The sequence below is a fragment of the Salmo trutta genome, chromosome 29, assembly GCF_901001165.1.
Source record: "Salmo trutta chromosome 29, fSalTru1.1, whole genome shotgun sequence".
In the NCBI taxonomy this organism is placed as follows: domain Eukaryota; kingdom Metazoa; phylum Chordata; class Actinopteri; order Salmoniformes; family Salmonidae; genus Salmo; species Salmo trutta.
Window position 1 is genome coordinate 33,174,326 of NC_042985.1, and position 16,768 is coordinate 33,191,093.

Sequence of the window (16,768 nt, forward strand, 5' to 3'; positions counted from 1 at the left end):
GATGTGGTGTAAAATAAAGGGAACGATTTCTCTTTTGAAAATGACTAATCCATGCTTTGGGCTTGTGGGAAAGGATTTCAATGTTCGTGATTTGACTACTATAACAGCGTCTTTTGTTAAACATTAACTCTCAATAAGTGGTCATTGCTATTTTCATAGGGCATGACCTAACATAATGAGGAAGTGTAAATTGAAGGTGGACGTTTGTCCAGCAAAATGTCAGTTGAAATCCCCAGTGCAAAGTGTTGCTACTATAGTAGCCTTGTGCATAGTCACTTAACTAGGCAACCTGTGTCACCGACTGTCTCTAGAATGTTTGTTCAGCTGTTTGGAAACATTGTGAGCCGTTTCAGTAATGTTACTGTCAAGATCAGGCTGTTTGCTAGCATCAAGTCCAAAGTGAAACTGAAGTGAGAGGGATTTTTCCCACTGACTGTATGCTTTCCCCCCCAGCTCATGACAATTTAGGGTAAAGAATCTGGATTACATATAATGTATGAAGAATCTATTTTCTGATTCATATCAAAATTAGGTTCTCATCACTGGCATCTTGATAATCTTGACATTACATACTAATGTTTGCTACCACATAAAGTAGCCTACTAACAAACCGTTAGAAGGCAGATGGAACCAAATGCTGGTCATCTATTCAGTTGAACATATAATTAGGAATTAGAATAGTAATTCAATACGATCTCTTATTTATTGAACCTTTTTTTTATTTTATCAGGGAGTCCCACTGAGACCAAGGTCTCTTTTACCGATGAGCGCTACAGAAATGACAGAAAATACACACTTCAAAATGCAAGCAGAAAGGAAAAACATGATCATAAAAAATAAAATAAAAACACCTTCATCAATAATAAAGCCCTCAATCAGCTTTCTGAATTGCCCTAGAGGCACCAAAATATTAAATGTAAAGTACATTTTAATATTAAATGTAAAGTACATTTAGAAGATTTCCACTAAAAGCTGATTTATCTAACTCAGTAGAGACCAAAGGAATTTCCAGAGTTAGCCATCCCTGAGACTGGATGTGGTAACTCGCATGTCTAAAGTTTAGTAAAGATGTTAGCTACAGTGGGAGTTTTTGTAAAAGGGCTTTATATATGAAAACATAGCAATGTATCAACCTACGTGACATCAAATAGCCAACCAATTTTCTGGTTAGAGAATGCAGTGATGAGTACTTAAACTGTTGCCTGTAATGATAAACTGCATCTAACGGCTTTAATGAAGTGCAGGGAGCATACACAACAGTATCATCGGCATACAAGTGCAGGTTACAATTTTCTTTACAGACAAGTCAATATTGTTAATGTAAACAATACAGGGCCCAGAACCCTGTGGGACACCTTTTTTGTAATATCCAGGAAACCTGATTTAACATCATCAGTAGATACACATTGAGTTCTGTCTGTCAAGTAATTTATTAACCAGTTACATGCAGCCTGGTCTAGGCCAATTGAGGAAAGCCTCTGAATTAGCAGTGAGTGATCAACAGTATCAAAAGCCTTTGACAAGTCAATGAAGAGGGCAGCACAACGTTGCCTTTTATCCATACAGTTAACCACATCCTTTATAACTAGGGTTGCAGCAGAGATAGTTTTTATACCAGATTATAGCACTGACTGATGTACATTTAGAATGCATTTCAAAGATAAGAAAGATCTTAGCTGAGAATGAAGGATTCTAATAGTTTAGCTAGGCAATAAAGTTTAGAAATAGGGCAATTTAATTATTTAGGTCACAAGCGTCTCCACCTTTGTGAAGGGGGAGTACATGGGCCGCCTTTCAAACCTTGGGGACAGTACCAGATATAATAGTCAGGTAAAAAATATGGGTTAATTATTCAGGAGGGCAGAGAGCTGCAGCAAAAATGGATCAAGCATATCAGCCTCAGTGGATTTTGTTTTACATCAGTCTTAAACAAGGCATCTAGCACATCACAGATAGTAAATTGTTGAAATGAAAACAAAGATGCACTAGAATTTGATGGCTTAACCGTCGAGTCAGCTAGAGGCTGGCAAAGGGAAGAGCAGTCGATTGACTGACCAGGGTCAGTTAAACCACCATTTCTCTCAAATAAAACTAAAAAGCATCACTTATCCCATTCCTCTCAGTTATGATGCCAGACAAAACTTGTTTAGGCAGGGATGAAGAGGAATTTGTACGCTTCAGTGCATTTACTGTTTTCCAAAATGTAGAAGGATCACCAGCAGGGTCAACGCTTAGGATGTAGGTTGACTTAGCTTTCTTAATCGAGATAGTATCTGTTTCTTAATTGTCTGAAAGATTGCCAATCCACTACAGAGTCAGTTTAACTTGCTTTGACCCAGGCCTGATTTCTCACCTGAATGAGCTTAGATAGATCTAACTCTTGGTTTTCTTCTGAGCTATCTTTGACTCTGAATTGTTTAATAGGGGCGTGTTTATCTGCCAGAGGAATACATTTGGAGGATACATTTTCTAGAGCCAACTCAGGGTTAGGAATACAGGATACAGTGGCTAAATCAGAGTAGAACATGTCATGTAAAAACCCTTGAGGAGAAACATTTTAAAATGATGTTCTTAATTAAATAAGGATTAGTATTTTGCTGTTTCGTATCTCTAATACATACTATGGGACAATGATCACTGATATCATATGTAAAAACCCCGTTAGACAAATATTTATGCAGGTTAGTAAGAATTAAATCAATCAAGGAGGAGTTAACAGGGTTTTTCACATTTAGCCATGTGGGTTTTGAGATCATTTGAGTGAGTTTAAAATCAATGTATATGCTCTTAAATTGATCTGAGGCCAGGGATAGCCAATCCAGATTCAAATCCCCCAAAATGACCAACTCCGAAGACATATTGGTGCTATGCACTCAGATATAGCACCAATATACGTCTTGTAAAACAATGTGGCCTTAATGGCTACACAAATACACTTAAATCTCTACCCGGTACAGCCAGAAAAGGAGCCACTTAGCCCAATATTGGACTAAAGGAGCTTAACGATTCTCCTTAGTCCAAGGACCTTACATGTTCTGTTTAAAGGGTGAATTGGTTGTGGAAGCCAAAACAGACAAATACAGTACTTCATCTAAACGTGAATTGAGTGTGTACTTTGGTAAAGTTCTAGAAATATAAATCCTCTACTTTCACTTCACTTCAAAATACACACTTACTGTACAATGTTTTAACCAGTTTTAACACTTTTGCAGCCAGTGTTATGTTTCCGTGACAACACATTTGTGGCATCTGTCTTCCGTTTACACACAGCTGTTTGAAGATGCAGATAGCTAATTGGCACAGGTAGTCCACTCTCTCTACCGTCTGTTTTCCATAAAAACAAGCACTGTAACATAATATGGCTAAGTTGGAACCCTAATGTTATAAAGGTGTGTACCAATTTGACTTCTGTTTTTTGAAAATGATTATATGAAAGATAAGGTTGCTGATCGGAAACAAAAATCCCCCCTACAGAGACGCCTTCGTCCAATGACTCTTATGTGTAATGGAACTGAGAGTCAGGATCAAGGGCTACTAAGCACTGTGTTTCTGCCTCGGCTTGCTCTTAGGGGTTTGAGGCTCTGTAGCTGTAAAAAATAAAACGTTATGACTGCTGATGTAAAAAGGGCTTTATAAAATACATTTGACTAATAGATTGAAATGTAGATATTTTTGGGGTGGAGATAGTGCCGTTTTCATTTAGTGTTAGGCAGACAGATGGACTCTAATGAGAGCCAGTAAGGTATACCGTGCGAACACCGATCACAACTGCATTGCTTCTTGCCCACCCATGCTATGACCCTGCGGTGTACTTCCAGGCCATACCCACTGCTGGCATCTCCCAGTTACTCATGGCTTAGTGTAAACTAATAACAGAGTCCAGCTGAGTCGGCCCAGTAGGGATCTGTTATCAGTTATGTGTTGTCATTTCAAATATGCCATACCAGTTCATCATTAATACTAAAAAGACCATGCCTCAATCATACTCCATGCCTCAGTCCATGCCTGACGTATTGGCAATGTGGTGATGAGTGGATGTGAACAAACATTTAGATAAGATATTTCAGCTTTTAACCTTTTTTATTTCTCCTGTTTGCTATATGTTGTTTATCTTGTTCAAACTATACCACATTGGTGGGAGAATGATTGTTAAACCTGATTGTGATGAAGTAGTAAGCAACGATATACATGAAAGATGTTCTCTTCCCTCAGAAAACTAAATCAGAAGATAGCAGAGTAAAGCCTAAAGTCACTCTTTGCAACCAGGGGACTCAGGTCCAGGAAGAGGGCTTACAAATCGCCACAGGTAAGCTGGACTTGTCTCTGTGTTATCTGTTGGCATTGATACATATTTTTAAGTTAATGTTTTTCAATTTAATGTATTTAAAAAAAAATGTAACCTTCATTTAACTAGGCAAGTCAGTTAAGAACAAATTCTTATTTACAATGACGGCCTACACCGGCCAAACCCGGACGATGCTGGCCAATTGTGCGCCGCCCTCTGGAACTCCCAATCATGGCCAGTTGTGATACAGCCTGGATCAATCAATCAATCAATTAATCAATCAAACATTATTTGTACAGTGTGTGTGCAAAGCTGTCATCAAGGCAAAGGGTGGCTACTTTGAAGAATCTCAAATATATTTTTATTTGTTTAACACTTTTTTTGGTTACTACATGATTCCATATGTGTTATTTCATAGTTTTGATGTCTTCACTATTATTCTACAATGTAGAAAATAGTAAAAATAAAGAAAAACCCTTGAATGAGTAGGTGTCCAAACTTTTGACTGGTAATGTATATTCCATTTCTTACATCAAATGCGTTTTAAGGTGCTTTCAGTCAATGTTGACCAGTTACTGACAACTGCCTCAATGTTTTCTGCAAAGTTAATGTGAGTGGGTGGGGATTCCATAAGCAAATGAGTGATTACTTTAGCTAATTCCTTCTGGTATATATGTTGCTGTTCTCCCACAGGTGACCAGAAGGCGCTAGAGCTCCCTGTAAAGGAAGCGAACGCCGCAGACCATGGAGTGGAAGTCCCGACACCTCCTGAGCCTGATCCCTGCAGGTTATCCGAAGCTCTCACAGAGGGCCCTGCAGTCGACCAGGCCTTATTCCCATCTACCAATAGTGATTGGGGTAGTAAAGGCTCTCGCAAGCCCAAAGAGGTCACCTTAAAGAGCAGAGAGCCCACCAGAGTCCAGACCTTCGCCCCTGATGTGGTCGTAGCTCAGGTGGAGGTCACCATCGAAGTGCTCTCTGAGCTGAGGAGGTAGGCTGTCACTGATTCATTACCAATAGAAAATGCCAGTTATCCAAAGTGGAATCTCTCTTGTTATTAAGTGCTTTTTTTGTTGTCAACAAATAGCAGCACCATTACTCCCAACAGGGTTATGAAAAGCGCGACAGGTGGATCCGTTGAGTTGACATCAATTGTCATCAAAGAGATCTAACAAAGCACCTGCAATCACTGACGTACACTTTCAGCTAGAAATGTGAAAGCACAGGGGGATTTAATCAATTATCCTCAAGCTAAACCCCACTGCTGCCTTTTCATGTCTCTAATGAAAGGGTTTCAAGTGGCGGTGGGCTCTCACTCTGAGTAGGGTGAGCAACATGAGGTACATGCTAAAGGGGATAAAGAACATCAAAGGGTCCTTCTGTTGTTGCCAATTTTTTTACATGCCTACTCTAAGTGGCATTTCAAGAATGGGGGTACTTAGGATGAGAGTTAGCATCTGTCGCTACTCATAGCCTATAACTCATATTGCTACTATCTATATTTTGACCTGCGCTCTTGGAGCCAGGAGCATAATATTTTCACTGTACCCTGCAATTACACCTGCGTCCCTGTACATGTGACTAATAAACACACTCTAATCTAAAATGTAATCTAATATATTGATGTCACGTTGGTTTCATTAGTTACGTGCATATTCTGTTTCATTAATGAAGAAAAAGTGTAGGTCTATACATTGTTCAAACCTTGACTGTTTTGTCATGTTACTGTGTTGCTAGGACTCCTGATGTGACCATGATTTCGGTGAGCAGTGAGTTAGACAGTCAGTACATCAAAGTCAAGGAGACAGAGGTTCCACAAGGTCCAGAGCCCACTGTATCACAGCCACCTATCTCCACCACTGAGGAGCAACCGCCGGAGCAAGTCCCTGAAAGTGTTTCTCTTCCTTCCAAGGATGACACTCTCCCTGAAGAGGACTTTACAAAGGCTGCAGTCAGTCCTCAGGAGCCTGTTATCATTGTAACACCACCAACCCCGTACAGCAGTGCGCTAACAAGCCCACTGGATGTGGTCACCAGACCAGAGTCCGTAACGATTGTCCCTCAGGTCCAGCCTGAGCCGGTGGCGGTCACAGAGCAGCACAAACCTGTTCCACCTCAACCAGAGTCTGAGACAGTGAAAGACTCTGCAAAACCAGTTATCCCTCAGCCAACTCCCTCTTTAGATGTTAAAAACCCTACAGCAGCTGCACAGGCGACAGGCCTGGATGCACAACTATTGGTCATAGGTAAGAAGGGCAATATCAATGTCATTTTCATCAAAATATGGATTTCACAGCGTTATGTTACTGGGTGAAATGCAGGATGAAATATACTCCTCATGGTCTGTCAATCTTCCAATAAGTCCACAGATCATTACCCATGCCACCAAGCATATAATAAATCATGCTCCGGTGCTCTTCTTTTCCAGATGACTGCCCACCCTTGCCCGCTCCCTTTGAGCACCGCATTGTGAGTGCCAAGCAAGTACCGATGGGCTCTTATTACGCTGTAAAGCCTAACGCGGTTCTTGGAGGGTGAGTCATAATTCTTAAGTGCAACGAGAATGTGTTTACTGTACACATAGACTGTGGTGTTGCATATATTATTCCCATTATTGTTACCCCTCAAACACAACATACTTACTGTAAGTGAGGGTTACCAACTGTTATTCTACTGCTATAAATACACTGTCAGGTTGGCTTCTACCCAATGATGTTGACTGACAGTAACGATGTAGAAAACACAAGAGGAGCAGCTTGCTGCACCAGTGGTAACCAGGTGCAGCATTAGCAGATAAACAGGGTTAGCAGACTGACAGACTGTGCATGATAGCAGGCGATGGGCAAAGCAAGGAGAGATAGTACGTATCAGCAGCAGAGCTGAACAACTGGCAGCACAGACATGGCTAATCCCCCACAGAGTCTGCAAATAAGCACTGGCTTATTTTATGCTTGTCATGGACAGGGTTTATTTTGGGCAGGTGTTGAGTGGACATTTGCATAGGGGCTTTTTAAAATCTCCATGGTCCATGTAGAGTAGAGGCGCTCTCTCGCGACATAAAGAAGTTGGCTTAGTAAACTCTCCATGTGTGGCGGATGATGATATACTTCCAATGAAACCAGAGGAGTAAAACAGGTCCTTGGAGTGTCTGCAAAGCCCTGACCGAGGTCAACGCAAAGGATACCCCTCAAGATTGACTGCTTGTGGGTCTGTGCTGTGCTCTTTGGTGCCTTTGTCGGGGTGAATGTAGCTTGAGTTCTAGCATTTTAAAGGTTCTACATAACCGGAAGCACGGATTCCGAGAAAACCAGTCTGTGCTTGCGCGGCTAGGATGCATGTATGTATGTTCATAAATGTCTATGAACAAATATTCGTGTTCACACCTGTTTCTTTCACATGTACGCTACCGTTCAAAAGTTTGGGGTCACTTAGAAATGTCCTTGTTTTTGAAAGAAAAGCTCTTTTTCTTTTTTGTCCATTAAAATAACATCAAATTGATAAGAAATACAGTGTAGACACAGTTAATGTTGTAAATGACTATTGTAGCTGGAAACGGCAGATTTTTTTATGGAACATCTACGTAGGAGTACAGAGGCCCGTTATCAGCAACCATCACTCCTGTGTTCCAATGGCACGTTGTGTTAGCTAATCCAAGTTTATCGTTTTATAAGGCTAATTGATCATTAGAAAACCCTTTTGCAATTATGTTAGCACAGCTGAAAACTGTTGAGCTGATTAAAGAAGCGATACAACTGGCCTTCTTTAGACTAGTTGAGTATCTGGAGCATCAGCATTTGTGGGTTCAATTACAGGCTCAAAATGTCCAGAAACAAAGAACTTTCTTCTGAAACTCGTCAGTCTATTCTTGTTCTGAGAAATTAAGGCTATTCCATGCGAGAAATTGCCAAGAAACTGAAGATCTCGCACAACGCTGTGTACTATTGCTTCTTTAATCAGTACAACAGTTTTCAGCTGTGCTAACATAATTGCAAAAGGGTTTTCTAATGATCAATTAGTCTTTTAAAATTATAAACTTGGATTAGCTAACACAACGTGCTATTGGAACACAGGAGTGACGGTTACTGATAACGGGCCTCTGTACACCTATGTAGATATTCCATAAAAATCTGCCATTTCCAGCTTCAATAGTCATTTACAACATTAACAATGTCTACACTGTATTTCTGATCAATTTGATGTTATTTTAATGGACAAAGAATGTGCTTTTCTTTCAAAAACAAGGACATTTCTAAGTGATCCCAAACCTTTGAACGGTAGCGTATGTAAAGTATCTATGCACTCATAAGTGTCCTTGTTTCCACAGGGGACGTTTTGGGCAGGTCCATAAGTGCGCAGAACTGTCGTCGGGCCTAATCCTCGCTGCGAAGTTGATCAAAGTAAAGGGAATGAGGGAGAGAGTAAGTGGATATACAACTACAGACCTGTGGTCTTTGTACCCCTCCTCTCTCTGACTCCAACCTTACACACCCACCCTGACCTTTCTCTATGTTCCTGTGAAGTTTATTTATGAGGTTCGATGTGAGCAATTCTCTTGTCGCAGATTAAAGAGCTAGTCACACTTACAAACACGCACGGGTACACACACACACACACACACACACACACACACACACACACACACACACACACACACACACACACACACACACACACACACACACACACACACACACACACACACACACGCATACTAGCTCTCTCTATCTCAAAATAAAAAAAAATACTATGCAACGAAGTTAAAGTTGCAGTATCTAACTATTGGGGTAAACTGACCAAATTCACATAGAAATCTGAATTATTGATCTGTTATTTTCATTGAAATCAAGTTTAAAGCCGGGTGTACAGTACACAATTTTCACCCTGATTTAGACAAAATCCTAATGTCGTTGCCTACTCAGGGCGTGTGGCCATCACTGACTCTCATTTAATGTGAGCGGGTCAGAGAAACAATCTGAGGGCTACCGATCTCACCATTGAGCAGTTCGACATCCCCATATTTTTCAAACGTGTTTGATTTTATCGCCGCAAAATCTGCATTGTCTTGTTGTGTGAGATGTGCAACGACAGTTTTTGTGAACAGTGAGCAACAGTTGCCAATGAGAGCTCGCCAGAGAAGAAGCCAGTGAGATGATGACGTTGTATCACATCACCCAGAATGTGTACTCTCCTGCAGGAGCCATGACTACTACTAGTGTTTTATTTATTATCCCTTATTTTACCAGGTAAATTGACTGAGAACACTCATTTCTCATTTACAGCAACAACCTCGGGAATAGTTACAGGGGGATGAATGGGCCAATTGGAAGTTGGGGATGATTAGAATTTAGTCAGGACACCAGGGTTAACACCACTACTCTTACAATAAGTGCAATGGGATCTTTAGTGACCACAGAGAGTCAGGATACCCGTTTAACATCCCATCCAAAAGATGGCACCCTACAAAGGGCAACATTTTTTTTTCAACTAGAGGAAAGACTGACTCGTACTGGCCCTCCAATACCATCTGGTATCCCATCCAAGGAACGAACAGGACCGACCCTGCTTAGCTTCAGAGGCAAGCCAGCAGTGGGATGCAGGGTAGTATGCATTTGTACTTGCCTTTGACCAAAGCAAAAGTGTAAAATCGTTACAGCTATGAAGTTCAGAAGCAATGTTACTCAATTCAAAATGTTGGCTACAAATTTCAGCTCTGTATGGCAAGCGTGAATGTCTGACTGAAAACTTTTATGACGCTGCTTTGAGCCACAGCTCATTCTAGCTACGTTAACAATCGAATCACATCATCATGTCGTTGTTTTTACGAGACAGCGTGGTGGTATGGAGAATCCTCACGACCAAGTGAAGAATCTTGTAGTGTGTGACACCCCATATGTGCCAGATCGATTAGTGTGCGCAAGCAAGACAAATAACCACAGGAATGATGGTTGTTTAATGTGAGAGGTTCAGCGGCGTTTGGATTTTGAAAGTCGTGTAGTGTACTCCCGGCATAAGAAGCGGTAGATCTGTTCTATGTGCGCTATTTCAATGCTGCCCGTTCGTAAGTTTAATTTTTGCGTCTTTTAATTTAGGCTCTAAACCAGCTTCAAACAGCTGAAAATACAATATTTTTGGTTATTGAAAAGATATTTCACAGCAGTTTAGATGGTACAATGATTGTACACTATGCATTGCTTGTTTTGCCACACAAACTGAAATTAGGCGAACTATTACAATTTTAGCAACCAGGAAATGGCGGATTGATTTCTGCATATTGCACTTTTAAAGAGCACATATTTAAACACAGCATGCACCTGTGTCTCTTTGTCACAGTTGATATCTTCGTCTTCTGACGATAATGCGAAATCGTCATCGGAAAAGGTAGACCAATACGCAGCAGGTGTGCAGTTGTTCATTTTGAACATTTAATTAAATCAACACGAATACAAAACAACAAACAAGAAAACGAACGATAAACTGACAGTTCTGTTAGGCTTACTTACGCTAAACACGGAACAATCACCCACAAATAACAAACACACCCTAATATATGGGACTCTCAATCAAAGGCAGATAGACAACACCTGCCTTCAACTGAGAGTCCCAACCCCAATTAACCAAACATAGAACACACTCACCAGACTACACATAGAAATACATAAACATAGACCATCAACCAAAAACCCGGAAATACTAAATCAAACACCCTTTAAACAAACACACCACCCTGAACCACATAAAACAAATACCCTCTGCCACGTCCTGACCACACTACAATACTAATTAACCCGTATACTGGCCAGGACGTGACACTCTTCTCTTAACCAAAATCTACCACAGCTCCCGTCGAGATTCATTTCACATCCTTCGTCTTCAACATGTGACTCCTATTGCACCTGCTAATCACCGCACTCTCTTTATGAGCACTGTTTTAATGATTTAACTTGGGCTTTTCTTCTGACCTTGCCTTTCTTGACACATTGAATGAGTACAACAGGAAGCTGGTACAGAAAGCTGGTATTGAATTTGTGATTAATAATGTATTTCTTAATCAATCAAAAACGTAGCTTTGGAAGTAGACTCCGAGACACTCAGCCATACACTGAGCAAAGTACGATGTTTCTTATATCCAATATGTGATGTACTCATTTTGTTCAGAGGTTTTGTTTGATCAGAATGGCAAATTGCTCTTATGTACTCATACATATCAGAAATATCCATTTTTCATTTGTTTCTTACTGGAATAATACCAGGGTTCAAGTACTTTTTAGGGTATTTCAATTACTATCAAATATATATTTTTTTATTGTAAAAGACAAGTATTTGAATATTGGAATGTATTTGTAAATATGCTTGGAAAGTATTGGCATGTATTTGAAAATAGTAAAATACACTGACTCAAATACACTCCCATGCATTTAACCCAGGTCGGTTAGGAATTTGAAATGATGTATTTGGAAAGAAGTATTTAAAAATACTTTTAAATAGTAGTCTATTTATAAGTTGTTGATTGGGGCCACATTATTAGATGACTGATAGGGGGCGCTGTGTTGAAGTCACCATGCCTCCATTTTAGCACTCCCCACCATTGTAAAAAATAGTTTGGAAGCTATGGGAACAGTGATTACGAATGTCACTGTTCCCACTACAACAACAAAAATACTTAAATACATGTAATTTTGACCATGAACATTTAATTGAAATACTGTAGAATTCCATTCATTCTTATGGAGGACTGTGCCTACTGGGGAGTGCCAATGTGGCTGACCGGTGGCTTCAAAGCCTCCCACTGACCAATACATAGCATCAGCAATCCAGGGTATATATTCATCATTGATTTGAACCCAGGTCTGCATAATACATTGCTCAGTGAATGTGTTTAAGGTATAGTGTCATATACATATAATTGATATGGGTATAAGCACCCTCCAGAGTGGTTAGATTTTTTTTTTCTAAAATCATGAAATGTGATAGATTGTGATTTTCATTTTGCTGAGGTTGAGTGACTTCCTGCTCTCTCTTATTTCCTTATTCTCTCTCTCTCTCTCTCTCCTTCCTCCCACCGGGTAACAAAGGATGAAGTGAAGAATGAAATAGGGGTGATGAACCAACTTAACCATGTGAACCTGATTCAGCTTTATGATGCCTTTGAGTCACGGACAAACCTTACGCTTATTATGGAGTAGTAAGTCATTTTTCTCGTTAAGTCAGTATTTAGAAATTGCAACTCTAATAGCACCACCTATCTGCATTTCATGTGGGTACGGCAAACACTGTTCCAGGCTATAAAGCATTGTTTTAGTGGAATTAACCTCTATGCCACTCAATTTCCTCTTTGCTTCTTGCACAGTAGAACAATGTCACCTTTACGGCACTCACCAGCTCCCTCTCTTTGCAGTGTGGAAGGTGGTGAGTTGTTTGACCGGATCGTTGACGAGAACTACCAGCTGACAGAGCTGGATGCCATCGTGTTTATGAGACAGATCTGTGAGGGGGTACAGTACCTCCATCAGCAATACATCCTCCATTTAGACCTCAAGGTAAAAATCATATACCGTACATAGAATATATTGCAAGACTTGATAGTTCGACATGGATTTTCATTAAATTACATATCACCCTTGTGTGAGGATACTTACATTCTCTCCTTATTTCCTCTCAGCCAGAGAACATTCTTTGTGTCAACTCCACAGGGAACCAGATCAAGATAATAGACTTTGGTCTGGCCAGAAAGTAAGTTTCTGAATATTTTCTCCATTAAGTGACAAGAACTGTTTTAATCTACAAATCTCATCTATTGACATCTCCCTTTTTAAATCATCCTCAATTGAGTAGCCAATGAGGTAGTCATGGTAACAGTCACCCAGTAGACAGGTTGGAAAAAAGTAGGCCATCTCTGTAACTCATGACACTCTGTTGTAAGACATGAGATATTTATGTTCCCATAGTTCAAATGTGCTTGTCCCCCCTCAGGTACAGACCCAGAGAGAAACTAAAGGTCAATTTTGGCACTCCAGAATTTCTGGCTCCTGAGGTGGTCAACTACGACTTTGTCTCATTCCCAACGGACATGTGGAGCGTAGGAGTCATTACTTATATGCTGTGAGTATTACCACACACACACACACACACACACACACACACACACACACACACACACACACACACACACACACACACACACACACACACACACACACACAGAGAAACACCTCTGCTTGACAAAAACACTCACCACACACCTCTGCTAGGCAGCAGCATCAGTCATACCTTGTAACACAGTGGAGGCTGGTGGGAGGAGCTATAGGAGGATGAGCTCATTGTAATGGCTGGAATCCAATAAATGGAACAATATCAAACATGTGGAAACCACATGCTTGACTCCATTCCATTCCAGCCATTACAATGAGCCTGTCCTCCTATAGCTTCTCCCACCAGCCTCCTCTGGTGTAACATGAGGATCTGATCTGTTGTAAAGGGTCAACCAATGGTATCCTAGCCACTGGAAACATGCTTGCCATCCATCTATAAACGCATGTTTGTCTCTTGTCACTCACACTAGCACACTGTTCAGCTATTACTAAATTCATACCCACTGCTGCCCCCTCGCAATGTTGCCTGTCAGCCTCAACCATGGCCCTGAATGAACTGTGTGCATCCCAATGGTCTTCTGTCTTTTCTCAGGACCCGGCAGATTCAATTAATGCTAATAACCGGACAGCTGTCCAAGGAGATTTAGGAGGGTTCGCTCAAAATAAGAAAGCGTGGCTGTCCCACTATGCCGCCAGCTTGCCTGAATACCTAGCACTACCCAGGGCTCCATGGTGCTAATTGAATTATTCTATTCTATTTAGAGTAAGCATCAGCATGTGAGTGTGTTTTGTTTCAATTTCTCTGGAACGTGGCACGTACATCTGCTCCTTCGTAACCATTGCCCACAGTCTTTGTGTCGAAGTGTGATATGGGTCTAAGATTCATATTCTCAAACTTCGTATTTACATACCTGGCCCATACTTTTCATTCCATGCAACAGGGCACTGAGCCAGAGCTCTCTGTAGCATCATGACTTTGATGACTGCTTTGTCTTTCTAATGAGTGAATGTATAGGACTGTATGAAAATGGGACTAACCAAGAATATCTCCGTGTTTTATTAGTCTGAGTGGACTGTCTCCATTCCTGGGGGACAACGATGCAGAGACTATGAACAACATCCTTCACGCCAACTGGGATTTTGATTCAGAGGCATTTGAGAATGTCACAGAGGAAGCTAAGGACTTTGTTACCAGACTGCTGATTCCAACTAAATGGTATATATACTACATCTTCCTTACAATTCATGTTCTATTCATCTAAACTCAGCAAAAAAAGAAACAACCTCTCATTGTCAACTGCGTTTATTTACAGCAAACTTAACATGTGTAAATATTTGTATGAACATAACAAGATTCAACAACTGAGACATAAACTGAACAAGTTCCACAGATATGTGTACTAACAGAAATGGAATAATGTGTCCCTGAACAAAGGGGGGGTTAAAAGTAACAGTCAGTATCTGGTGTGGCCACCAGCTGCATTAAGTACTGCAGTGCATCTCCTCATCATAACTGCACCAGATTTGCCAGTTCTTGCTGTGATATGTTACACCACTCTTCCTTGTGCCAACGCAACTGCAAGTTCCCGGACATTTCTGGGGGGAATTGCCTTAGCCCTCACCCTCTGATCCAACAGGTCCCAGGTGTGCTCAATGGGATTGAGATCCGGGCTCTTCGCTGGCCATGGCAGAACACTGACATTCCTGTCAGAACGAGCAGTATGGCTGGTGGCATTGTTATGCTGGAGGGTCATGTCAGGATGAGCCTGCAGGAAGGGTACCACATGAGGGAGGAGGATGTCTTCCCTGTAATGCACAGCGTTGAGATTGCCTGCAATGACAACAAGCTCAGTCCGATGATGCTGTGACACACCGCCCCAGACCATGACGGATCCTCCACCTCCACATCGATCCCGCTCCAGAGTGCAGGCCTCGGTGTAATGCTCATTCCTTCAACGATAAATGCAAATCCGACCATCACCCCTGGTGAGACAAAACCCTGACTCGTCAATGTAGAGCACTTTTTGCCAGTCCTGTCTGGTCCAGCCGACGGTGGGTTTGTGCCCATAGGCGTCGTTTCCGGTGATGTCTGGTGAGGACCTGCCTTACAACAGGCCTACAAGCCCTCAGTCCAGCCTCTCTCAGCCTATTGCGGACAGTCTGAGCGCTGATGGAGGGATTGTGCGTTCCTGGTGTACCTCGGGCAGTTGTTGTTGCCGTCCTGTGCCTGTCCCACAGGTGTGATGTTCGGATGTATCGATCCTGTGCAGGTGTTGTTACACGTGGTCTGCCGCTGCGAGGACGATCAGCTGTCCGTCCTGTCTCCCTGTAGTGCTGTCTCCCTGTAGTGCTGTCTTAGGCGTCTCACAGTACGGACATTGCAATTTATTGTCCTGGCCACATCTGCAATCCTCATGCCTCCTTGCAGCATGCCTAAGGCACGTTCACGCAGATGAGCAGGGACCCTGGGCATCTTTCTTTTGGTGTTTTTCAGAGTCAGTAGAAAGGCCTCTTTAGTGTCCTAAGTTTTCATAACTGTGACCTTAATTGCCTACCGTCTGTAAGCCGTTAGTATCTTAATGACCGTTCCACAGGTGCATGTTCATTAATTGTTTATGGTTCCGTGAACAAGCATGGGAAACAGTGTTTAAACCCTTTACAATGAAGATCTGTGAAGTTATTTGGATTTTTACGAATTCTTTGAAGGACAGGGTCCTGAAAAGGGACGTTTCTTTTTTTGCTGAGTTTGTGTTTTTCCATTGGTAAAATAAAAAACATGTAAAGTATGTCTTGTTATTTTATAAATGTTTGAATTCTGGGATTATACAATAAAAAATATGTTTATAGAAAAGAGAAAAAGGAGAGCTATTCCAAACCTATTTCTGAGTTGCTAGGTCAAGCCATGTGGTAACTAGCATTGGTCGGGTTGGTAGTCACTATCAACTCATTGTAGCCATACTGTTCGGGGACATTGTCACTGCCAGTATACAATATATCCCAAGCTCTTTTGTGCTGTTGCTATAAAAACCTCCCTTCCCAGTAAACACAAACACCTTTGGCCAACATATCAAAATGTGTTGGGAATATGTAGGGTGGAGAGCGTTTGCCGATTGGGAAGACGTCACCGAGACATCAGAATAAAATGTTGATGCCTGGCTGATGTATAAATGATGTAGAACTTTAGAATGTAGAATGTGAGACGTCTTGCAAATTAGCAAACAATGTCTGAACTGCATCTTCCCAATGCATCATGTATACATATGTTGGGCAGAGGAGTGGGAGTGTTGGCTCTTTTATTTCTCCATCCCCAATTTCATGGTACTCAAATTGGTAGTTACAGTCTTGTCCCGTCGCTGCAACTCCCGTACAGACTTGGGAGAGGCGAAGGTTCAGT

The 16,768-nt window shown here is 41.4% G+C and overlaps 1 protein-coding gene across 2 annotated transcripts in view; it reads left to right on the top strand.

The window, feature by feature from the left end:
- Positions 1–16,768, top strand: part of LOC115167428 (myosin light chain kinase 3-like) — a 33,394-nt gene that overhangs the window by 14,918 nt on the left and 1,708 nt on the right. For both annotated transcript variants that reach the window (XM_029721838.1, XM_029721837.1), the window contains exons 2-11: positions 4,213–4,306; positions 4,979–5,276; positions 6,023–6,531; positions 6,714–6,819; positions 8,610–8,703; positions 12,358–12,467; positions 12,681–12,822; positions 12,945–13,015; positions 13,256–13,384; positions 14,438–14,590. In XM_029721838.1, coding sequence (XP_029577698.1) covers positions 4,213–4,306; positions 4,979–5,276; positions 6,023–6,531; positions 6,714–6,819; positions 8,610–8,703; positions 12,358–12,467; positions 12,681–12,822; positions 12,945–13,015; positions 13,256–13,384; positions 14,438–14,590 — 1,706 coding nt within the window. The remainder of the gene's footprint in view (positions 1–4,212; positions 4,307–4,978; positions 5,277–6,022; positions 6,532–6,713; positions 6,820–8,609; positions 8,704–12,357; positions 12,468–12,680; positions 12,823–12,944; positions 13,016–13,255; positions 13,385–14,437; positions 14,591–16,768) is intronic.